The sequence below is a fragment of the Notechis scutatus genome, chromosome 4, assembly GCF_049901735.1.
Source record: "Notechis scutatus isolate UNSWTSFEM ecotype Mainland chromosome 4, rNotScu1.2, whole genome shotgun sequence".
Lineage (NCBI taxonomy): Eukaryota > Metazoa > Chordata > Lepidosauria > Squamata > Elapidae > Notechis > Notechis scutatus.
The window spans coordinates 53,062,313-53,088,053 of record NC_142012.1 but is presented as its reverse complement, the minus strand read 5'-3'; the positions used below and the strand labels follow the sequence as shown (position 1 = coordinate 53,088,053).

At 43.5% G+C, this 25,741-nt stretch overlaps 1 protein-coding gene across 2 annotated transcripts; it reads left to right on the top strand.

The window, feature by feature from the left end:
• Positions 1-4,359: 4,359 nt before the first annotated feature.
• Positions 4,360-18,672, top strand: TMEM33 (transmembrane protein 33). 2 transcript variants are annotated; one of them, XM_087963492.1, is made up of 8 exons: positions 4,360-4,530; positions 4,876-4,944; positions 5,392-5,486; positions 6,473-6,660; positions 8,432-8,499; positions 11,956-12,089; positions 13,387-13,470; positions 17,736-18,672. In XM_087963492.1, the coding sequence occupies exons 3-8, from the start codon at positions 5,401-5,403 to the stop codon at positions 17,863-17,865; spliced, it is 690 nt and encodes a 229-aa protein (XP_087819618.1). In that variant the 5' UTR covers positions 4,360-4,530; positions 4,876-4,944; positions 5,392-5,400; the 3' UTR covers positions 17,866-18,672. The 2 variants fall into 2 exon arrangements, with proteins under 2 accessions (XP_087819618.1, XP_026545856.1); XM_026690071.2 differs by lacking the exon at positions 4,876-4,944.
• The last annotated feature ends 7,069 nt before the right edge of the window (positions 18,673-25,741 follow it).

Below are 25,741 nucleotides of genomic sequence, written 5' to 3'. Positions count from 1 at the left end.
GTTTCTAGGCAGCAAGGCACCCCTTTCGGGCAGGTACGGTTAGGTTACCCTGGGTGTGCTTGTTTTGATCCAAGGAGAGATCAAAATGGCTCACATTTCTCCAGGCAGGAGTCAAAGTGGCTTAAAGGTGCATCAGTAATTTAATATGGGTTTTAGGTTCCCAACCCATCTCCCTGGTCAATGGAGTTGCCAGTCCATCTAGAGCCAAACACAATTTGTGTATATATGTAGATATGTCTAGGTATGTGTGTAGATAGATAGATAGCTACAAAGCTAAGATGGATAGATGATAGACAGACAGACAGACAGACAGACAGACAGATAGGGAGAGAGAGAGAAGAGAGATGGATAGATAGCTAAGATAGAGAGGGAGGGAAGGAAGGAGGGAGAAGGAGATAAGAGAGAGATGGATAGATAACTAAGATAGATAGGTAGGTAGGTAAGGAGAGAGAGAAAGAGAGAGAGATGAGAGGTAGAGAGATAGAGAGACAAGACAGACAAAGATAGATGTGGATGATAGAAGATAGCTATCTAGATAGTTATCATTTATCTATTTATTTATCCATCCATCTAGCTAGTATCTTCTTTGTAATTTAATAATCCTCCTCCTTTTAACCAATCTTTGGAAGAAAAAAAATACTACGATTTTCATGGGTCTTCTCAATGAGAATCTTCAGAATTGCTGCATCACTTGTATCTTAAAAATTATGTTTTGCAGACATTTTTTTTTTGGCCTAGTCGTTTTAGAGAACTATTTTCAGATGGCCTTTTTATATGATTTAATTGTGTTTTAAGTGAGTGGGGGTATCAGAGCCTAGAGTTACTTAGAGGGCCATTGTCTAATACTGTAAGCCACTCCAGTGTGATAATTGCCTTGATAAGAATTCTTCAACCCCATTTCATCTTTCCTTTCCTTTGTCCCTTCTTCCTTTCCTTTCCTTTCCTTTCCTTTCCTTTCCTTTCCTTTCTTTTCCTTTCCTTACTTTTCAATAAATTGTTTCAACTTCTACCCTCAGAACGACGCTATAGGGCACTGCACACCAGAATAACTAGACACAAGGACAGTCCCCCCCCAGCCCCATGCCATCCCTCTGCTAAACAACTAATTCCCACAACACTGTCAGACTATTTAGTAAGGCTGTATTACTATTATTCTCCTCCTCCTTCCTATTACCTATCTCCTTTTCTACTTATGACTATAACCTTGTTGCTTGTATCCTTATGATATATATTGCTTTATTTGTTTCCTAAAATGATTTGATTGCTTATTAGGAACCTATGACTACCATTAAGTGTTGTATTTTATGATTCTTGATGATTGTATCTTTTCTTTTATGTACACTGGGAGCATTTGCACCGAAGACAAATTCCTTGTGTGTCCAATCACCCTTGGCCAATAAAAGAATTCTGTTCTATTCTATTCTATTCTATTCTATTCTATTCTATTCTATTCTATTCTATTCTATTCTATTCTATCTCATCTCATCCCATCCCATCCTATCCTTTGTCCCTTATTCCTTCCTTCCTTTTCTTTTCTTCTCTTTTTCTTTATCCCTTATTCCTTCCTTTCCCTTCTCCCTTCCCTTCCCTCTTTGTCCCTTCTCCCTTCCCTTCCTGTCCTGCCCTGTCCTGTCTGTCAAATAAAAATTGGTTAATATTTGGGAATGGAACATGACACAGGAATTCAGGGCTATAGCCTAGACTAGACCATTTCAGGCAAGTGGCTGTCCAGTCTCCTCTTAAAAACCTCCAGTGATGAAGCATCCACAACTTTTGATGGCAACTTCTGTTCCACTAGTGGATTGTCCTCGCTGTTAGTCATTTTCTCCTTAATTCCAGGTTGCTTCTCTCTTTAGTTAGTTTTCAAACATTGTTTCTTGTCCTGCCTTCTGGTGCTATGGAGAATAATCTGACTCCCTCTTCTTTGTGGCAGCCTCTCAAATGCTGGAACACTGCTATCATGTCCCCCCTCTTTTCCCTAGACTAGCTAAACCCAAATCCTGCAACTGTTCTTCATGTGTTTTACTCTCCCAGGCCTTTGATCATCTTAGTTGCTCTTCTCTGCACTTTTTCCAAAGTCTCACATCAGTTCAAAGTTACAACGGCCCTGAAAAAAGTGATTTATGACCTTTTTCACACAACCGTTGCAGCACCCCCAGGGTCACAGGATTTACGTTCAGATGCTTGACAATTGACTCATAATTACGACAGTCGTAGTATCTGCGGGGATGTGTGCGTGTCACGCAATGTGATGGCCTGGAGCGTGGCACAAAGGCAACACAGTCAAATAAGCAAGAAATGTCTCTTTAATACCTCCAACTTTGCCCCCAATGTCCAGGTTACCTTCGGCTAGAGAAAAACTCTCCCAGGAACAGCCTTTAAGTGGAGGTAATTCAGTCTGAAAACGAAGTACATACAAACTGTAACTAAAAATCCACACAAACCACACTGCAATAATTAACTGGACAGAGCAGGAGAAGGAATTGCAGACTTGAAAGCCCAGCAAAACATACACAGTTGGGAAGAGGCCAGGAACCCAGATAAGCCTCCACGATACCAGATAATTCACGATTTGCTCCCAACAACTTTGCTGTGAGCAGCTTCCCTTTTGAAACATTGTGTTCCCAGCTGCCGCTAATGAATGGTATCAGGGCCTTTTCCTCCCTGTAAGCCACCCAACCCACGTTGCTCTCTTCTCCGTTCCTCTCTGCATGCCCTAGGATGAAGAAGGGTGGGCCTGGGTCTTCCTCTGAATATCCTCTCTCTTGCTCTACCTCTCTCCTGCTTTGCCCAGCTGGATTTTGCCCTCCCCAGTTTGCTCCACAGCCAACAGAGCCACACTCCCACTCCCTGTTAGCCGTTGTCTTCCTCCCTGGATTCAGACTCCGATGGGGGCATGACACACGATTCTCTCTTGCAACCTACTGACCAGCAAAGTCCCCGGGGAAGCCCGGTTCGCTTAACGACCTTGTTACTAATTCCACTATGGCAGCGCCTCACTTAACAATGGCAGCAAGAACGGTCGTAAAAACGGGTGCGAAACACGCTGAACCAATGTCTCGCTTAGCGAGGCTTACATTCTGGGCTCCACAGTGGTCGTTGTAAATTGAGGACTGCCTGTGGTTTGTTTAATCCTGAATTAACCACTAAACAGGGGTCGGATTCTACCAGTTCGCACCTATTCGCTAGAACCGGTTGTTAACATTCTAAGCAGTTAACATTCTAAGCAGTTCGGAGAACCAGTTGTTAGAAGAAATTACTGGCCTAATCCTGTAAGGAAGGCAGCAAGGAAACATTCTGGTGTTGCTTACAGAAACTGCCTCTCCGTTAACCCTTATTACATTCTTGGCAGGACTAGACTTCCTGTCTCAGGAATTTCTCTGGAGTTATTTTTCCCTCCTTTGCTGGTACTTTGCTTGTGTGGAGTGACCATTCAAAGTTACAGTGGCACTGAAAAAAGTGACTTATGACCCTTTTTCACACTTACAACTGTTGCAGCATCCCCACAGTCATGAGAGGCCAGGTGAGGAGATGCGTGCCTCAAAGTGAGTGATATTGAGTTGGCCACACCCAGCCAATAACATGACAACCAAGCCATGTCCACCCAGTCACATGACCACCAAGCCACACCCACCAACTAAGCCACGCCCACAGGACCAGTTGTTAAAAAATTTGAATCCCACCCCTGCTACTAAGGCAGGGTTTGTGAGGAGTCGCCCAGTTTATGTGTGTATGTGTGTGTGTGTGATTCATTGTGTCATTGAACAAGATAAAGTAATTTTTCGGAGTTCAGTTTTAATGAATGAATGAATCAATTAATTATGATTAATAATTATGATAATAATTATGATTAATAATTATGACCATAACTGATTATGATTAATAATTATGATCATAATTATGATTATTATGACCATAATGAACTAAGATTAATAATTATTGACCATAATGAATTACGATTAATAATAATTAAGGAATTAAGGAATAAATCCCATCCCTTTCATTAATTTTATATGCCGCCCATTCCATTCTCTGCCTTGTCCTAGCCAAGGATCAGGCTGGGGGAGTGGGGGGGAAAGGACACGAGAAAAGAAACGTGCAAAAACCACGAGGGAATCCCACCAGCCAGGTTTGAGCGGGGAAAACCTCGCCTACCGCGCAGCCCCGCCCACCGCCAGGACGCCACTTCCTGCGCGCCTGGGAAAACTACATCCCCCGGCATGCCCCCCGGCAGTAGCCGGGTGAACCGGAAACGGCGGGCGGACGCATGCGCACTACGAGGCGAAATCGCGGCCTTCCCCCCCCCTCTCTCCGCCTCTTTCCTCCCTCGGCGGGGTCGGGGCCGGGTCAGGCGCATGCGCAGAAGCGGTCTCCTTCTCTCCCCTAAGCGTCGCGCCGGCTTCCCTCGCGGTCGGCCTTTGAGCTTCTCTCCCTCCCCTTCGTCGAGCCAGCGAAGCCGGGCGTCGTCGGGCCATGGCGGACGCGGCGCAGAACGGGCCAATGCAAGGCGGCGCGGGCGGAGGAACGGTGGTGAGCGAACGCGCGAGCCTCCCCCCCACCGCGCCGGGCCGTTTCGGACTACAGGTCCCATTGTCCACGGCGCGCGGGGGTTGCTGGAGGGGTGATCAGTTGTCCGTCCCCCTCCCCTCCTCCCTTGATCTCGCAGGTGTCCCGGGATGGGGGAGAGCAGGCCCTCGGCCCCGAGTGTGAGCGGATTTCCTCGTGGTCTCCCATCCCCGGATGAACAATATTCCCTTGTGGTCTCCCATCCCTGGATTAATATTTCCCCGTGGTCTCCCGTCCAAGGATGAATAAAGCCACTCGCGGACAGTAGTAAGGGAACAGCACTGCTCCTTTCTCTCTCCTCTAATACAGATAATCCTCGACTTACGACTACCACTGAGCCCCGAATTTCAGTTGCTAAGTGTGTGAGACCATGGTTAAGTGAGTTTTGAACCCTGTTGCGACCTTCCTTGCCACTGTTGTTAAGTGAATCACTCCCATTATTAAGTCAATAACCATGGTCGTTAAGTGAATTGGGCTTCCCAGTTGACTTTGCTTGTCAGAAGGTCACCACAGGGGATCACGTGACACCGCCCCCGAGGACACTGCGACCGTCATAAGTGCAAGTCAGTTGTCAAGCATCTGAATGTAAATCATGAGACTATGAAGATGCCAACACGGTTGTAAGTGTGAAAAATAGTCCTAAGTCCCCTTTTTTCAGTGACGTTATAGCTTCAAATGATCTCTTAAATGAACAGTTGTAGGTCAAGGACGACCTGTAAAAAAAATGGAATTGTTGTCTGCTGTCTATATGCAACGGCTGAATATTTGTAGATTTAGTGTCAGGCATGGCAATTTTCCTGCATGAAATTTTTTCTTTCGTTCCAGCAATTTCTGATGACTAACAAGTTGGACACGGCAATGTGGCTTTCTCGGATATTCACAATTTATTGTTCGGCTTTATTTGTCCTTCCTCTTCTAGGGTAGGTATAATATTTTCTTTAAAAATTATGATGCTGCTTCTCTTTAGGTAGCATAGTATCAATTTTAGGGACATAGCACCATATAAATTTAGGTTGCATAGTATCAATTTTAGGGCCCAGCACTGTATAAATTTAGGGTAACATAGTATCAATTTTAGGGCCACAGCGCCATATAAATTTAGGTTGCACACTATAAATTTTACTGCCCCAGCACCGTATAAATTAAGGTTAGCATAGTATATGTAAAAATTTAGGGTAGCATAGTATAAATTTTAGAGCCACAGCACTGTACAAATTTAGGGTAGTATAGTATAAATTTTAGGAAGACAGCACCGTATAAATTTAAGTTGTATAGTATAAATTTTAGAGCCACAGCACCGTATTAATTTAGGGCAGCATAGTATCAGTTTTAGGGGCACAACAGAAAGTATCAATAATTTTGAAGATGTTTTATGTTATATTGTCACAAATTGAGGCAAATGTATTGTGTCTAGGTGCATAAGGGATGTAGTCCAATCAGGGATTAGCAGTTTGACATTTCATTGCTTTCACTGGTAAAAATCACATACTGGATTTAATTCACCAGTTGGTCAGTAGAATACGCTTTGCTTGTAGTCAATGTTTTTTAAAACATTGCTGCTTCTGATTTTAAACCGTTCAATTTGGCCTGGACAATAATGGACACATAGCCAATCCGGTGTGAGTCAGCGGAGGCGAAACTTCAGATCTCAACACTTGTCATTTAAAACTTGTAAAATATGGCTAACCTACCTAACCTTTATTTTTTATTATTTTTCTGGGATGCAATATCCCCACGAAGCTTCACAGATTGGTCTTTAATGGAAGGAAGAAGAATGCCTTGGCTTGCCAGTTGAGCAGGGCAGATTTCAACACCGCGATGTCGGTGATGCAATTCAATGCTCGTGGGAGGATGACTTCGAGCGGAGGCTTGTTTGTGTGCTAACTTCTCCTTGGATAATTCCCAGGTTGCACGAAGCAGCGAGCTTTTACCAGAGGGCTTTGCTGGCGAACGCGCTCACCAGCGCCCTGCGTCTCCACCAACGGCTGCCACATTTCCAGCTAAGCCGGGCATTCTTATCTCAAGCCTTGTTGGAGGACAGTTGCCACTACCTTCTGTACTCCCTCATCTTCGTTAATTCCTACCCCGTCACAAGTATCCTTTTCTTTTTAAGAGTATTTATTTGTACTTAATTAGGGCTTATTTTGGAGGTAGGGTTTATATTGGGCACATGTGTAGAAATCAAGCTAGGTCTTACTTTCAGGGTAGGTCGTATTTTCGGGGAAACATCTGGGGAGTCAAAAGTTAGATCTGCCCATTTGCTGCAGGGCTGGACTGAGCTGACAGGCAAGCCAGATTAATGGCCCTATCTTGAACCAAGGGAGCCGTGGGGATTTTAAAAGAATGTTGGAAAAAAAAATTTTAAAGGAGAAATGACTAATTTTACCCGTGAGTAATCTTCACTGGCTTCTTACCGGCAGTAAGGATTTCTGCAAGCAGTGTAAGAAATCCATAGTAAATAAAAGGCTGCGATAAGCTTCCTTGTCTGCTGAAAATAAATAAGGACAGTAGGTTAAAAAACAACAGCAGTTTATTTCTTAATCAAGACAGGATTTATAATATACAGGGGGCCCCCCAACTTACAACCGTTCCTTTAGTGACTTCAAAGTCACTACGGCGCTGAAAAAAGTGACTTAGGACCATTTTTCACACTTATGACCATTGGAGCATACCCAAGGTCACGTGATCAAAATTTGGACACTTGGCAACTAACTCATTTATGATGGTTGCAGCATCCCGGGGGGTGGGGTCACGAGATCCCCTTTTGCGACCTATCAAGCAACATCAATGGGGAAGGCTGATTCACTTAACAACCAGGTTACTATCTTAACAGCTGAAGTGATTCACTTAACAACTCTGGCATAAAATGGGGCAAAACTCACTTAACAAAAAATCTCGCTTGGCAAATAAAAATGTTTATAAAAAATCATTTTTATAAATAAAAACGTTGGGCTCATGGTACAGGTAGTCCTCGACTTACGACCACAGAAGGTGATCGTAAGTCGAGGACTACCTGTACCACGAGCCCTCTGAAGAAGTGATGTTTAAAAATTGGTTGATTAATTCAAATGGCTGTGGAGTTCTTAATTATGTTCAATTATCTGTCCAATTAGCCATCCCTTTTCACAAGTCTGTTTTGTTCACATTTGTACTAGGAGTGAGGGGCAGGGTTTTAAACTGGTATTGGTTATAATAATAAAGTAAAATCTTCCTCAAGGCTAACGTGAATCCTGGCAACCACGTAAACAATATTCTTTTTCTTAGCAATACCATGTTTCCCTGAAAATAAGACCCTGTCTTATTAAAAAAAAAAAGGCACCAGGTCTTATTTTCGGGGAATGTCCTCCACTGACTAACCTCAGTTGTGCGCATCACCCCCGGCCTCCTTTTCGCTCTCGAAGGCCTTCGGGAACTTCTGTGGCCGGCAAGGGTTTCCTGAAGGCCTCTGAGGCCGATAAGAGAGCTCAGGATCGATCCAGAGTTTTGTTATCAGCTCCAGAGGCCTTCAGGAAAGCCTTGCCAGTCTTGCTGGCTGCAGAAAAAATGGGCTGGCAAGGCAGGTGTCGGGGTGTGCGAGGCCTGGCTACACCTGTCCAAAGCTAAGTAGCAGGGCAGCTCCACCACCCCCCATCCCCACCCTAGCTTAATTTTTACCCGTCCATCCTGGTGTGGGTGGGATCTTAATTAGGGCTTATTTTGGGGGGTAGGGCTTATATTGGGCACCTGTGTAAAAAAATCAAGCTAGGACTTACTTTCAGGGAAGGTCGTATTTTCAGGGAAACAGGGTGTTACCTTGGCTCAGTTCCAGGATTTTTAAAACTTGTCCACTCTAATTATAATGTGGTGCCCTTAACTTTCACTTCAGTGAGCATTTTCCCTGTCCTCTTGTTTTCGTTGCTTCATGCTGTGACCTACACAAAGAAAGTTCTTGATGTAAGTATGATGTTGACATCTATTTTTCTGCTTGGAGATCTGGGCTGGTTATAGAGTAATTTTTCTCTACCTTGGGAATGTTTAAATTGTGTGGACTTCTAAAACATTCCCAAAGTTGAGAAATCCTATTATATTGGGTTTTCTTCTTGGACAATTAAGGAGACCATGGAAGAGAGGAGTGAGGTCTTCATGTTGTTAGTTGAGAAGTCGTGTCTGACCCATCGTGACTGCATGGACCACATTTCTCCAGGCCTTCCTGTCCTCTACCATCTTCTGGAGTCCATTTAAGCTTACGCTGACTGCTTCAGGGACTCCATCTAGCCTCCTCCTTCTCTGCCATCCCCTTCTTCCTCTTCCCAGCATTCGGCTCTTCTCCAGAGAGTCCTTCCTTCCTTCTCATGAGGTGGCCAAAGTCTTTGAGTTTCATCTTCAGGATCTGGCCTTCTAAAGAGCAGCCAGGGTTGATCTCCTCTAGGACTGACCGGTTGGATGGCCTAGCGGTCCAAGGGACTCGCAGGAGTCTCCTCCTCCAGCCCCAGAGTTCAAAGGCCTCCATTCTTTGGCGCTCAGCCTTCCTTATGGTCCAACTTTCCCAGCCATACATTGCAACTGGGAAAGCCATAGCTCTATACACCCTTTTTTTAAAATAAAGTTTTTTATTTTTCCGTTTCAAAAGTACATTTCATTTTTTCCCAAGCAGTGTGTCTTCTGGGCACAAACACTTCTGTGCCACCTCCGTTCACATTCACATTGATATTATTTCTCTAAATTTGGAATTAAAGATACATCAAACAGCTAAACATAAAACTCTTCTGGTGATAATACCTTACTAACATTACATCTTATTGTTCTCATCATACATATATCAACAGTTGTCATCTTATTTGTATCTCTTTTTTTTAATCTGTTTTCTGTTCTCCTTTATTCTTCATTTCCAAATTTCTTTTTTTATTTTCTAGCAATTGATAAAATACATTCCACATCATATAATACACAGTTGGCTCTTTCTCCTTAATTGCTAGTGTTAGTCTGTTCATTTCTGCACACTCTAATATTTTCTTAATTACCTCCTCATCTGTTAGCAGGGGGATGTCTCTGCTTTTGAGTAGGCTGTCTAGATTTGCCATAGCTTTCCTCCGCAGTCTTTTAATTTCTTGGCTGTAGTCCCCATCTGCGGTGATCTTGGAGCTCATGAAAATAAAATCTGTCACTCCCTCCATTTCTTCCCCATCTATTTGCCAGGGGAAGAGAGCATATCTCTGCATTTATTGTAGACTGGGGGATATACCATATGGATCCTGAATATATTAATATTATTTTATTTTTACTCTTTTTTGACTGTTTATTATATATCGGCTTTGAGAAAGTTAATGAAGATAATGAATAATGTAAAATAAAATAGGTGGTAAGGTGAAAATGGAAATAATAGGGGATAAGGAATTGAAAATATACGTGAGGATGGAATGTTTTTGATATTGAATTAATGAATTGAAATATGAAGTGAGCACTTATTTAAAGATCAGTGGAATAGATAATGATTGGATAGGAAATTAGATAAGAAAGTTGGAAATGCAATTATGACGATGTATAAATGTTGTAACCTGGAATCATGTTGCTCACTGAAGAGATAGATGTGTCAAAATAAAAAAAAAACTTTTATTAAAAAAAAAAAAACAAGATGGGAGAATTATTAGAAAAATAACATATCCTTTCCTTCTGCTGATGGCCATGGAACTCTGAAATGACCAGTCTACCTGTCAGCAGGCAGCTGTAGGGCCACGTACAGGAAGTCCTTGACTTACAACGGTTCACTTAGTGATGCAGCGGCACTGGGAAAATGACACATGGCCATTTTCCACATTTAATAACCGTTGTAGCACCCCGATGATCACGTGATCAACATTCTGAGGCTTTGCAACTGACTCATACTTACGATGGTTGCAGCATCCCAGGGTGATCCCTCTTTGGCGGCCTTCTGACAAGCCAAGTCAGTGGAAAAATTCATTCATTTGCTTAACAGTCGTGTTATCAATGCAACAATTGCAGCGATTCGCTGAACAACCCTGGCGAGGGAGGTCGTAAAACGGGGCAAAGTTTACTTAAGAAATGTTTCACTTAGCAATGCATATGTTGGGCTCCATTGTCGTAAATCGAGGACTATACGTTCTCATGGCATTGACAAAGCAGTTGTGAGATACTATTACTGATATTTGTGTCCTCTTGGGGCTATGAAAGATGCTTTCCATACTTTAAGACAGGGGTCCCCAACCGCCGGTCCGCGGACCGATACCGTCCGCTGAACAACTCTACCTGCTGGGCGCCGCCATCTTTTTTGGTAAAAAGTGCTTCCGTGAGCTTTTCCGGGTAGAAAGCTCACCGGAAGCACTTTTCATCAAAAAGATGGCGGCGCTAGCGCTCGATGAGCTTTTCCGGGTAGAAAGCCATTTCTACCCGAAAAAGCTCACCAGAAGCGCTGCACCGCCATCTTTTTGATGAAAAAGTGCTTCCGGTGAGGTCACCGGAAACACTTTTTCGTCAAAAAGATGGCGGCGCCAGTTGATGCCGGTGCACTGGCCGCGGCGCCCAGCTGATGCCGGCACCGGCCACGGCGTAGAAAAGGTTGGGGATCCCTGCTTTAAGAGACTTTTTTTTAGTGGTATTCAGAGTTAACTCTTTAGATTTACAAGGATCAGCATGTTTGTAAAGCTGGTTTAGATCTTAGAGGGTTAATGAGTGCTTTCATGGTTCTTCCTCTTCTTCTTCTTCCTCTTCTTCTTCCTCTTCTCTTCCTCCTCCTCTTCCTCCTCCATATACATAAAAGCGAAATATCACTCGCGCATCATCACAAAATCTCCAGAACCGTAAAGCCTACAAACTTGAAATTGGGCATGTATGTTCGTCTTGGCTTCTAGGTGCTCACTAAGAAAGGATTTTTCGAAACGACCATCAGAGCATAAGTATTTTGTATCTTATTATTACCACACTCTGATGCTAAGGAGTTCTACTCCCCGTCCTCACCTGAAAAAAAGAAATCTCTTCCAAATGCAAAACACAAGCAGAAGAGTTTCAGTTTCAGTTTCACAGCACTAAGCATCTTTAGCACAAAACAGTTGAGCCAAGCCACGCCCAGGGTCCTTGCTGTCTCCTTGCTCACACAGTAAATACTGTTTCAGTTTCCAAACAGCCCTCAACTCTCACACACTGACAAGATGCTAGCCAGACGAATACCGATAGATGCCGGTAGGCAGAGGCAGAATTTTCCCCCCCTTATTTTCCTCCCCAAAAACTAAGCCCGACCACATAGTTTCGTAGCGAAACACAGGTTATAGAGCTACTAAATATTAAGAGTTAAAAATATCTACAGAGTTTTTATTTTCCATTGGTAAATTGGCATAAGCTGGAGCAAGTGATTTCCAGGGACATTTGTTCATTTGTTTTTCTCCCTTCTTTTTAAAGGCCCGGGGCTCAAATAGCCTGCCTTTTCTAAGAAATCTGTTGGACAAGTTGAACGCTAATCAGCAAAACATCTTAAAATTTATTGCCTGCAACGAAATCTTCTTGATGCCAGCTACCGTGTTTATGCTCTTCAGGTATGTGTCCTTTGTAGTCCTTCATATATATAAATTTATTTTTCAGGCTATCTCAACTGCACCCCCAGTTTGGAATGCAGTATTTCCCGTCTCAAAGAAACCTGATTTACGGGGTGAAGATGAAGGCTCAGGCTAGTGATTTATTCAAGGTTTTATGATTTCCATGAGAACTTAAAAGAGCTCTAGAGCCGAACTGCAGAATGTCTGATTCTTGGTGAATGTACTTTATTTTTTTTCTTTATGTACACTGAAAGCATATGCATCAAAGACAAATTCCTTGTGCGTCCAAGCACACGTGGCCAATCAAGAATTCTATACTAGAGAGTCAGTTAAATTGCTCTTAAACATTGGGCAGGGTAGAATGAAACGTATTTTTTTTATTATTATTATTTTGGTATCTTAAACAGGATTCCGATGATAAAAAGATACAAAACTTTGAAGAGAGGTGCAGCCTTCATTTTTTTGTTTGTTTTTGGCTTTAAAATATTCGTTTGTCACAATTAAGGTCATTATGTGGGCTGGTGGTGGATAATGCATTTATAGTCAGGCTAACACATGGCACCATATTGCCAGGGGGGGCCTGTCCTAGACACAGTTTCTTGGAAGTGATCCCAATTAAACTCATTGAGGCTTATTTTTTAAATAAGGGAATTGCTTTCAGACAAGCCTGCCTAGGAAATAAAAGCTGCCTTGAACACAGCGAGGTCTGTTCCTGAGTGACACTGGACAGGCAGTGCTTCTCCTCCTCTTTTATCATTTGTCATCTTTTCATGCTTTCTTGGTTGTTGTTGTTTTTTATATTGGCCACTATTTTTGGCACTCAAAGCATGTTATGTCCTGAGCTATGGATCTATTTGGGTGTGTATCCGCCACAGAATATTGACACGTAAGATTAGTTCAAAATGTGGAGTGCAGATGCGACCTTTCCTGCCACTGTTGTTAAGCGGATCCCTGCAGCTGCATAGTTCATGACACGATGGTTAAGTGCATCCTGCTTTCCCAGGGACTTTTGCTTGTCAGGAGGGCGGAAAAGGGGGAATCACTTGGCCCTAGGACACCGCAACCGTCATAAGTACATGCCAGTTTCTCAGTGTCCAAATTTTGGTCATGTGACCGTGGGGATCATAAGTGAAAAGGGGTCATAAGTTGCTTTTTTTCAGCGCCATTGGGACTTCAGCCACTAAATGAACAGTTGCAAGTCAGGGACCCCCCTGTATAATAATATAAATCCTCTCTTGATTAAGAAATCAACTGCTGTTTTTTAACCCACTGTCCTTCTCTTTTTTCTCCTTTTCAGCGGACAAGGAAGCTTGCTGCAGCCTTTTATTTACTACAGATTTCTTACGCTCCGTTACTCTTCTCGCAGAAATCCTTACTGCAGGTGAGAAGCCAGTGAGGATTACTCACGCGCACAATTATTGTGGGGCTGCCTTAAGGAGAGAGCTGTTTGGGGTTTCTCTCGGTATCTCATGGCTATAATTCCATTTTTTAAAAATATTTTTACAAGATGCTTCCACCTCCTCCGCCCGGAGTGTTACAAATTGTGGGAAGAAAATCCAGGTCTAAGTGACAGGATTTATGCTTTAAAACTCAACGGTCCAAAGTTTAATCTCCGATCACTTTCTACCCTGTTTCTCCAAAAAAATATGACCTACCCTGAAAGTAAGACCTAGCTTGATTTTTTTTACACATGTACCCAATATAAGCCCTACCCCCCAAAAATAAGCCCTAATTAAGATCCCACCCCACTCCAGAGTGGACGGGTTAAAATTAAGCTAGGGTGGAGATGGGATGGTGGTGGAGCTGCCCTACTTACCTTTGGACAGGTGTAGCCAGGCCTCGCACACCCCGACACCTGCCTTGCCTGCCCATTTCTTCTGCAGCTGGCAAGGCTTTCCTGAAGGCCTCTGTAGTTGATAACAAAGCTCCGGATCGATCCTGAGCTCTCTTATTGACTTGCAGAGACCTTCAGGAAAGCCTTGCTGGCCGCAGAAGAAGAAGTTCCTGAAGGCCTCTGACAGCGAAAAGGAGGCCGGGAGCGACGCGCACAAGTGAGGCTAGTCAATGGATGACATCCCCCCCAAAATAAGACCTGGTGTCTTTTTTGCTGGCAAAAAAATATAAGACAGGGTCTTATTTTTGGGGAAACACGGTAGTTAACTTGTGAACTTCCAGATCAAACAATTGTGTTACTGAACAAAAGCATCGAAAGGGGATGCCTTTTGTATCTCTGAAAATCACAAACTTTGTACTTTGTAAATATGCTCCTCACATATTTTAGAACTTGGGGTCGACCTAAGAGAAATATATACTCCTGTCGGGCCGATGAAATTTGTGGTGTATTTTTTGTACATTCTTGCTGAATTTCTTAGAGTAACCGTTGGCTCGAGTGTGCTCTGTGTGTCTTCCTCAGGAGGGGATTTTGCCTTTTTTTCTGGGAGATTTTATGTTGCTGCTTGTTAGACGATTTTGCACTTTTTCCAGAATTTTGTTTAATCGTTTTCGTTAGCTGCCAAAAATACTTTGAGTTTGTAACATAAAACAGTTACATTAATGATACAGTTTGGAGCAATAAACAGCCAAGTCCCTTTTTCTCTAACCTTACAAAAACGGGGGTGAGTATCACAGAAGGAAATGAGGTTTAAGAAGGGGCCCTGAGCAAAAATAGGTTGAAAATACCAGCGTTAGAGGATTTTCTTCAATTAAAAGTCAGCAATCCTTAAACCTGTTTTGGTTGGTTTTACTGCTTTGTTTACTGGCACTTACCTATTTTTCTTAGCTTCGTTTTTAACGTTAGTCTTGTATTATTTTGGCTCATTTGTCTTGACATTTTCTAATAGTCTTTCTCATTAAAACTACCATGGATCTAGCCCTAACTTTTAGATCTAAAAAGTTAGATTTGCTTTGTGATTTGCTTTGTGCTGGTTAATGACAGTAACAAAGATTGATGTTCATGATGATACTCGAATTTAGTGTTTTGTTCATCCACCTTGCCTTGTGCCATCTTCAACTCCTTCATTCTCCTTTTCTTTCCTTTACATCTTTGTCCCTGAATGTGCCATGGCTGTTGAGTTTGCTTAAGCCTTTATTTTAAATTGTCTGTTTTGAACATTGTGACATCCCTTTATACCTCATCTGCCTTATTCTGGCTTTTGCATTTATGATCCCAATTTCCTATTAGAATGGAGGATGGGCTACTCTTGAAAATCCTTCCCTGCACATGATCGACAACATAGCCCGACACCCTCATTAAATATCAGTGACATTTAGCGTGAATTACAGGTAGTCCTCGACTTACGACCACAGTTGAGCCCAAAATGTGTGTTGCTAAGAAAGATAGTTGTTAAATGAATGTTGCTTCATTTTACGACTTTTCTTGCCACACTTGTTAAATGACTCACTGTGGCTGTATGCAACAAAATTTCATTTTAACATATGCCAATTAGTGTACATTCAAAGTGATAATAAAGTTATTCCATTCCATTCCATTCCTAATTCATTCTGCTATTATTCTATTCCATTCCATTCCTCTATTCCATTCCATTCCTTTATTCTATTCTATTCTAATTTCTATTCTATTCCACATTCTTCTCTTTTCTTCTCTTCTATTGCACTCCATTCCATTCCTTTATTCCATTCCATTCCTTTATTCCATTCCATTCTTCTCTTCTCTTCTGTTTTCTCTTCTCTTCTATTTTCTATTTTATTCCACATTCTTCTCTTCTTCTCTCCTCTCCTCTCCTCTCCCGCTCCACTCCTTTATTCCATTCCATTCTTCTATTCCGTTCCATTCTTCTGTTCTGTTCTTTTCCATTCCATTCCATTATTCTATTCACCAACATGCTTGTTAAGTGAATCTGGCTTCCCCGCTGACTTCACAAAAGGGGACCACATGATCCCAGGGACACTGCAACCATCATAAAGACGAATCACTTGCCAAGCATTCGAATTTTGTTCGTGTGATTCCCCCTGGGGGATGCTGCAACGGTCCTAAGTGTGAAAAACGGTTCCTAACTCGCTTTTTCAGCGATGTTGTAACCTGGAACGGTCACTAAGTAAGTCGAGATCTACCTGTAGCAGCAATCAGGGTTGCAGCTGTGTCCTCCTGAGTTTCAAAGATGAAATTTGAGAGAGAGAGAGCGCTGCTGTTTGACGTGAACTTGGAAAATATGTTTGCCAGTGATCCCAACTAAAGCAAGCACATTAGAGTTCTGCCAGGGTCTCCGTACAAAACTTGGTTGAGTACATCATTTTGGCACTATGGAAGGCGAAACCAGCCCTAGTTAATTTCTGCGCAAACCCACATTTTTACAACAGAGAATTCCCCTTCCCTCCTATTAGTGCAGGTCACATTGTCCAATGGAGTGTCATTGTATTATTCTGAGAATAGAAAAACCTCCTATTAAGACTCAAATTTCCATGTTTTTTCCCTGTTGTTTTCAAACTTAGGGGTCCATAACTCACGAACGGCCAACCAACCTCATAAAACATCCCTATGCCTGTTTTAGTAGTTGCCATTAAAGGGGGGGGGAGGAAATCTGGAAGAGCAGTGCAGCCGCTTGGAAGCGAAAGTACATTCCAACTCTTCTCTTTAAAAGATTGTAACTAAAATACCAGAGCTTTTGCCCGCGAATATATTTAATTGGAGAACGTGAATGATGACACCCAGCCCGTGAACTTTTGGAGAATCTGATTTATGACACACCCAGGGGGAAGGGGGGAAACAGGGTCACGGGACTGTCAATTATGTACGCCAGAGTTGGCTTCGTACAGGGCAGTGCCAGTATGTCGCCTCTAATGAATTTTTTGAAGATTGGCTCGAGAATCATGGTTTCATTAAGGTGATTGCTGGTATCTTGACACTAAATTAGTGACACGGTTGTTAACTGACCGTTTATCAACTCATAAAACATTCCTATGCCTGTTTTAATAGTTGCCATAAAAAAAAGTGGGGGGAAGAAGGAAATTGGAAGAGCAGTGCAGCTGTTTGAAAGCAGAAGTACATTCCAACTCTTAATCTTTAAAAGATTGTAACTAAAATACCACAGCTTTTGCCCATGAATATATTGAATTGGAGAATGTGATTGATGACACTCAGCCCGTGAACGTGCTCAATTGGAGAATCTGATTTATAACACACCCAGGGGGGAGAGGGGAAACAGGGTCACAGGTGACTGTAAATAGCAATAACACTTAGACTTATATACTGCTTTATAGTGCTTTACAGCCCTCTAAGCAGTTTAGAGAGTCAGCCTCTTGCCCCCAACAATCTGGGTTCTTCATTTTACCCACCTCGGAAGGATGGAAGGCTGAGTCAACCTTGAGCCTGGTGAGATTCGATCTGCCAAATTGCAGTTGACGTACGCCAGAGTTGGCTTCATACAGGGCAGAGCCAGTATGTCACCTCTAATGAATCCTTTGAAGTTTTTTGAAGTTTGGCTCGACAATCATGATTTCATTAGGGCGATTTCTGGAATCCTGACAGTGGCCTCGGTTCCCACGGCTCTCCTCCTTGAAGTCTGGAACCTGCATTCCTTCTCACCCTTCCCTTCCCCACCCACCCCCAGTTGGTTGGCCAGTTGAAAAGTGATAATGGCTCCAACGTGCTTCGAGCTTGAAAATATATATATATATTTCTCTTTTCAGGACCCTCTTCACGGAGCTGAGGATTGTGGTTGAACATCTCATCATGAAGCCTTCGTGCCCTCTGTTCCTGCGAAGGCTGTGCGTCAGCAGCATTTCTTTTATAAGCAGACTGGCCCCCACGATTGCGTAGCCCAGCCTGGAAACCCTGCGTGCGTCTCTCTTTCTCCTCTCTCTCTATAACGAACATTCTGAGCAGCTGGTATTTCTGCTGGTGATTTATATAAATTCAAGATCTCCGTCAAGGTTGTATAGAAACGGTTCCTTCCAAGAAATTGGTTTTTTGTGGCGTGTATCTTTATCTATATGGGTTGTTGTTGTTTTGTTCTTTTTTAAAGTCTGTTTTTTTTTCTTTCCTCAAGCCACTTGGATCTCTGTATTTTGTGGAGGATGAGCACCTCTCACCTTAGGCAAAAATTTTCATTTTTAGGCGAGCATTGCTCTGTGTTGTACAATATGTTTTTTTTTTTTAATGTGTCGTGGTCTCATCCATACCGAAAGCAAAATGTTTTCTTCAAACCAAGAAACGATGTCAGGCTGCGCTGTCTGGCGGGGTTTGTGTCTTAACAAGCTACGGTTGGGTATTCCTTGGGCTTTGCATTTGAAATACCTTCCTGTGCAGTACATTTGAGTCAGTATTCCTTCGGTGAATAAAATGCAAGTCAGTTAAATCATCCTGCTCAACCCAAATCAGTTGGCATCTGTTCTGAACATGAACAATCGGGCGGAACATTTTAATGGTGTTCTTCTGATTTATTTAATGCTTTCGAAATGGAAATTCTTCGCCCTTTCTCCAGCAATCTCTTTTTGTTTTTCTCGGTACACCATTTCTTTTTCTGCTACCCGAATTGTCCTCTGACTTTGGCTCTCTTCTGAAACTGGGATTCTTCAAATGCCAATCTGTGACACCTTGGAATAATAAAGATGAATGTTGTGTTTATCCCCAACTCCTGGTGTTTGTACCCTAAGCATCGCTCGGCTAGGCTGCTGCAGTCCAGCCTTTCTGGGAGATAACTGAAGCACAATTGAAGTCCAATCTATACCCTGTTTCCCCAAAAATACGACTTACCCTGAAAGTAAGTCCTAACTTGATTTCTACACATGTGCCCAATATAAGCCCTACCCCCCCCCCAAAAAAAATAAACCCTAATTAAGATCCCACCCACTCCAGAGTGGATGGTAAAAATTAAGCTAGGGTGAGGATGGGGGGGGGGGGGTGGAGCTGCCCTGCTACTTACCTTTGGACAGGTGTAACCAGGCCTTGCACACCCCGACACCTGCCTTGCCAGCCCATTTCTTTTGCAGCCGGCAAGGCTCTCCCAGATACATGTTTTAGTTCCAAAGCTTGTCTGAAACTGATGGTTTATTTCATTTGAGGATTTGAGGCAGCCTGGTAGCTGTTTTCTTGGGAGTCACTTATTTTAGGAGGTTGGTTCTCAAATGGAGGCATGGCTTCAACCCTAAGTGTGGGGCGATGAAAGCAGGACTTTAGCAGAAGAGCCAATACAAATGTTGTATAAACCCCAAAGCTTTTGCCACAGCCCTCCAGCGCTTCTCAAAAAAATTGCTGCCGTATTGCAATTTCAGTATGCGGAAACAAAGGTTTAATTTATTTGATACGTAAGGGCAATCATGTTAGGCGTTTTGAGGGATCATTTCGTTTTTAATCTTGGCCATTCAGTGAGTGTCCATGGTGGCGCAGGGGTTAGAATGCAGTATTGCAAGACTAACTCTGCCCACAGCTAGCAGTTCGATCCTGACCGGCTCAAGGTTGACTCAGCCTTCCTTCCGAGGTTGGTCAAATGAGGACCCAGATTGTTGGGGGGTAGGGAGGGAAAGAGGCTGACTCTGTAAACTGCTCAGAGAGGGCTGTAAAACACTGTGAAGCAGCATATAAGTCTTAAGTGCTATTGCTGTTGCTATTGCTGAGGTAAAAAGCGGGAGAGAAGTCTGAATGAGGGAGTCGTCCTGACATATCTTCCACTGTGTTACCCATAAACGTTTTTATCTTTCTTCCTTAGTTTGTCTGCTGCCTTGTTTCCGAAGCCCAAATCCTTGCCTCTGTCTAAGGATTTGCATTTTAAGATGAGAGAAATTATTTGCTTGGGTATTAACTTACACACTGATTCTTGCGGGATTTTTCATCATTCAATGTCTTAACTTTGCCCTCACTGATGGCGTTAAAAGAATTACGTTGGATGCAATTGTTTTAAAACAGATGTTTATATGTTTTTTGGAAGAGTACAGCATGAATGCCATTTTGATTAAATTCATTAGCTTGTCCTAGACAGTTTTGTACACCTGCTTATTCATCTTCCTGTTCTGGTAAACTACTTCTAAGTGAGCCTGCGGTCCTTCTACTTGGAGTCTTCCTCACTGATGTATAGAGATGCTGCTTCGAAGTGCCCACGAAGGCTGAGAGTTCCTCCTATGCTCTCTTATCTTGTTTGGAAAAATTAAAATGGCATTAGGAACAAAGCAGACACTTCAGCAATAGGCTAGCATGGAATGTCTGAGCCCATTTCAATCTGTGTTGTGGCCTGACAGAAGATTCAGACAGTGAGGAGGTTGGGGAGGAACATGGGCCAGTCCTGGAGTCTGGGGAAGGCTCTGACAAGGGCTCTGCATCGGAGGCAGAGATGGGGCCAGGGCCATCCGACAGTTATCAGCTGCCTTCGGAGATCAGTGGGGCAGAAGAACAGCTGGAGCCTGTTCCTGATGTGCGCATGCACAGAACTGCTAGAAGAAGGGAACAGCTAAGGAACAAGGGTCGACTCAGGAGTAAAGGCTCAGGTGGATGGTGAATGGCCCCTTCCATAGAGAATAAAAGGAGCAAAAAGGGAGTGGGGTTTTGCAGGAGACGGCTCATTTGGGTGAAGATCTGTTCCTGCATTCTTGCTAATTGTCTGCTACAGTGTGGCGTCTGAAAGATATCAGCCTGGCAACTCTCCAAGCCTGATAAAGGTCTGTAACTGTGAAATATCTTGAAAGACTGTTGGCTGGGACTTCCCTGGAGAGGAATTCACTGTAAATTAAATAAAAGGAGTCGGTTTTGTACTGTTGGGGAAGCCTGGGTCAGAACAATCTGATTTACATCTGTATAAGCTGAATTTTGTGATTCTGGAATTCCGAAACAGCATTAAAACGATTAAAGGACTCTTAGCATTGTGTGGATGCCAGTTACACCTTCAGCCCTCACTCCTTTTACTAGCTGTTAGGGAGGGAAGAAAACTACGCAGGGACTAAGTTTTATATGTAGTATTTTGCAGATTTGCTTCTGAAAGACCTTGGGATTCCCACTCCTTTTATTACATAGGGGTGCCCAGCTGGAAAAAGTCATGTACCACGCTTTTTAAAATGGCTTTTGAGGAGCGATGGTTGATGGATACATTAGAACCGGTGGGGCTAGCATCACTGAGCTGTAAAGGGCAAAAGCCTTAGGGGGAAAAAAACCTAAAGCATTCGTTTTGCCCTTGAAAAACTACCAAGGGGAAGGAGAAATAAAAGGCTGCTTCTTCAAAACTTTCCCAAAATAATCCAAATATTTTAACTCCATCCGCTCTACCCAGGTTTTCAAGCTGGGCTGCAGCCCAAGGCCTGGGGCATTTATTCTTTTTTTTCCCCTTGAAAGTTAGAGTAGTTTTGTTGGCATACATTATATATTCCTCTTTTTTTTGTTTTTTTGGGTGCAGAGAGGTTGGTCTTGCCCTTAGTAACAGAGTCATTTTTTGGGGGGGGGGGTAGCAGATTGTTGCTGCATTTCAAAATGCCACGAGCTGAAAGCATAAATTAAGGGGAGGGGGTGGCGTTTTAAACATTGAAAAATTCATCATTTTTCCTTGTCTTCGAGGACCGAGGACCGGAGTGCAAAATGCTAATGGTGGCCTCTGAGGGGAAAGAGTTCTCCCGCATATTTGAGAAAAATGTGAAACCCTTTCAAAAGAAATCTAATAAGCGTAATCGTGGCAGCCTGCTGACACAAAGGAGGGGGGGAAATAGGAGCCTAGTTCGCTTTCTCTCTCTCATTTTTCTTAACGCCGCAATTTAGTGGCCCCCACTGATTTACAAATTGGATCAGGGCGGTAAATTATCCATGCCAATACCTGCGAAAAGAATGCTGAGGCCCATGTTGGTTGGGAGGGCTGCTTCAATCAGCAAAAAATGATAAATTTGATGGCCTGAAAATTGGAAAATACCCAGGGATTGGGCAAAAAAGCCTGCTTCCCCCCTCCCTCCCTTTGTAATTGATTGTGAACCTGTTTCATTCTAGACAGTTGGTATATCGGGCATTTATTTCACCACAAATTAAATCGTTCCCTCCTAGATTGTCGCATCTCTGCTTTTAGTGTGTGTGTGTGTGTGTGAAAATCCAATTTTACTTCAGTTTAGTTTACTTTGTTGTCATTGCACTTCGCACAACGAAATCAAACACCATCTTCAGTGCACATCATGACCATGAAAATAAACACAAACACACATCCTTCACCTTTCACGCATTGAACCGGAAACCCCCGACACCTCACCAACACTGCACTATCCAGCAGAATTCAAAAGAGCTACTGCCCTGGGATAGAAGCTGTTCTACAGCCTATTTATCCTTGTTTTTTTTATTCTGTACCATCTGCCAGATTGTAGTAGTTCAAAAATAAAAAAGGGTGCCCAGGGTGAGATGGATCTTTGAGAATGTTTTGAACTTTCTTAAGGCAGCGGGAGCTATAAAGCTCTTCCAAAGAGGGGAGAGGGCAACCAATGATGCTCTGGGCAATGACGTTAACCCTCTGGAGTGCTTTCCTATCTGCCACTATGCAATTGGCAAACTATACAGAGGTGTAGTATGTTAAAATGCTGTCAATGGTGCAGCAGTAGAAGGTCACCAGCAATTTTCCATTCAGTTGTTGTTTTCTGAGAAGTCTCAGTAGTATAATCTCTGCTGGGCCCTTTTGACCAGGGCTGCAATTCAGTCAAGGAAAGGATCTAAAACACACACAGAATCATGCACACCATATACTGAAAGAAGGAGCAATTGCGATCCCGTCTTCGGCCCTTGCATTCAGAGGAGCTGCAGTCACGTCAAGATTACAGGTAGTGCTCATCTTACACAACAGTTTGTTTAGTGACCGTTAAAAGTTACAACGGGAATGAAAAAAAGTAACATTTTGCACACGTACGACCATTGCCCCATCCCCATGGTCAAGGGATCAAAATTCACGCTTGGCAATTACCATGTCCTGGGTGTTGTGGCCTGTCAGCCACCGGCCCCTCCAGCAGCTGAATTGGAGGAAGAGGAGGAGGTGTGGGAGTCAGCGCCGGCATCAAGGCAACCTGGGAGCTCTAAGGGGGAAGAGGAATGGAGCTGGCAGAGAGAGAGAGAGAGAGAGGGAGGGAGGGGCAGAGCCTGGGTCTCCCATCAGCCCTAGGATGGAGAGTCAACAGTTTCCAGGTCTGGAGGTGGCTGATGAAGAAGAAGAGGAACAGCTGGGTCTAGTGCCTGATACATATGGATGCACAGAAAGGAGAGGAGAGCAGTGGAAATCTATGGGCCGGTCCTTGGGACGGAAGAGCCACCACTGCTAGCGAAGTCTGGGGATAAAGGGCAGAAGGCGGAGAATCATCATTGCTGTAATGGGCCTACCCACTTTGTTACTGGTTCTTCTTTTAAAAAAAAATACTTTTTATTAGACATTTTCCAACAATTTATAACATATTAACACTTTCAACAACGTTACAGCATCATCAACATTCATATTGATATATTAATTACTGTGTCACTTTGGTTGCCCTTTCCTTCTACCTATCGCATCCCAACAGATTTTTCAAGAAAGCTAATATTTTGCATAAGTCAGATAATTTGGATCTCGGTGAGAACTCTGAATTGCTTTCTTCGATGATCCATTTGTGGTATATCTCAGGAGTCTTTTCCAACACCAAAGTTCACAAGATCAATATTCTTTTTATCCTCCTTCAAAGCTCAACTTAAAGAGCCGTGATGGCGCAGTAGTTAAAATGCAGTATTGCAGGCAAACTCTGCCCACTGCCAGCAGTTCGATCCTGACCGGCTCAAGGTTGACTCAGTCTTGCGGAGGTCAGTAAAAGGACCCAGATAGTCAGGGGCAAGAGGCTGAGTCTGTAAACCACTTAGAGGGGGCTGTAAAGATTATGAAGCAGTATGTAAGTCTAAGTGGTGCTATTGCTATGTGAGCCGTGGTGACACAGTGATTAGAATGCAGTATTGCAGGCCAATTCTGCTGACTGCCAGCAGTTCGATCCTGTCCTGAACAGCTCAAGGTTGACTCAGCCTTCCATCCTCCCAAGGACGGTAAAAGGAGGACCCAGATTGTTGAGAGCAAAATACTTTTTCATGTGGCTGTTGATAAAAATAGGATCAGCAATGACCGATGACAGATCTTGGAGAAGGAGGAAGATGAGGAGGAAAGAGGAGGATACTGACTCTAAACCATTTAGGGCTGTAAAGAGGTAAAAAGGTAATATGTACTAGTTGTTTCTGGCTCTCGGGCGCGGTGCTCATCTCTGTTGCAAAGCCAAAGAGCCAGTGCTGTCCGAAGACGTCTCCGTGGTCATGTGGTGGCCGGCAGGACTAAACACCGAAGGCGCATGGAACGCTGTTCCCTTCCCACCAAAGGGGTCCCTATTTGTCTACTTGCATTTTTTTACGTGCTTTCGAACTGTCAGGTTGGCAGAAGCTGGGACAAGGAACGGGAGCTCCCTCCGTTATGCGGCGCTAGGGATTCGAACCACCACACCGCCGACCTTTGATTGACAAGCTCAGCGTCTTAGCCACCAAGCCACCGCATCCCTTTATAAAGTGGTATATAAGTCTAAAACGCTAAGGGCTATTTCGCTTCCACAGAGTACAGGGTACACCATGTACAGGAGGGTGTCCAGCTTTGGCACTTTTAAGACCTGTGGACCGACATATTTGCCCCAGGCCCGTTTAGATTGCCAGCACTTGCTGTGGCCTTCAGACCTGTCCCGCAAAGTATACATGCAGGTTAATGCTCACCATATTAGGCCCTGAATTTTCAGATGCAAGAAAGCAAGACACTTTTATGCCACAATAACATTTTAGCACACTTATATCTGAGTTCTCATCTCGAACGCTGTTTTCACTACCGTCCTTGGAGGGCAAGTTCCATGTACGTTCATTGTAACAGAGGTGAGCACTGCCCCCTAAAGCCAGAAATGACCAGCAATTTCTTTCTGAAATGCTTCCCCCTTGTGGAATATTACATGTAATTCGCCCTCTGTAAGATCTGTCACAACTACAACTTCTTGTTATGTCTGATGCAGAATGTAGAATACCAGAGTGGGAAGGAACCTTGTGAGTCATCTAGACCAACCCCCCACCCAACAAGGAGACCCTACACCATTTCTGACCAAGGGCAGTCCAGTCTCTTCTTGGAAGCCACCAGGGATGAAGCTACCACAACTTCCGGAGGCAAGCTGTTCCATTGAATGTAGAATACCAGAATTGGAAGGGAGCTTTTGGGTCATCTAGACCAACCCCCCACCCAACAAGGAGACCCTACACCATTTCTGACAGAGGACAGTCCAGTCTTCTTCTTGAAAGGCTCCAGGGATGAAGCCCCACAGCTTTTGAACTCCATGGATGTCCTGTTTTTTTTTTCCCCAGGGCAAAAAAGCTTGACTTGTTGCCTGGAATTTCCTCCCACCCATCCGCTTTCCACTATCCAAATCTACAGCCCTACTTCGTTCTGGGGACCAAACTAACCAAGATTTAACTTATTTTTTTTCCAGAGCATTTGGAATAGGCGAGGGAGGGGGGGTTGGACTAGATGACCTACAAGGTACCTTCCAACTCTGATTTATCTGTTGGTAAAAATGAGCCGTCCCATTTTAGGCGGGGGGGGAGAAAAGAGAGGAGCATTCCCGCAAGGTGAAACCAGGGAGGGAATGGTTACGTCCACAACGTCACTACGAACAGGAAATGACGTAGGCGGGAAGAGGGGAAAAAAAAACCACGGCTTTCT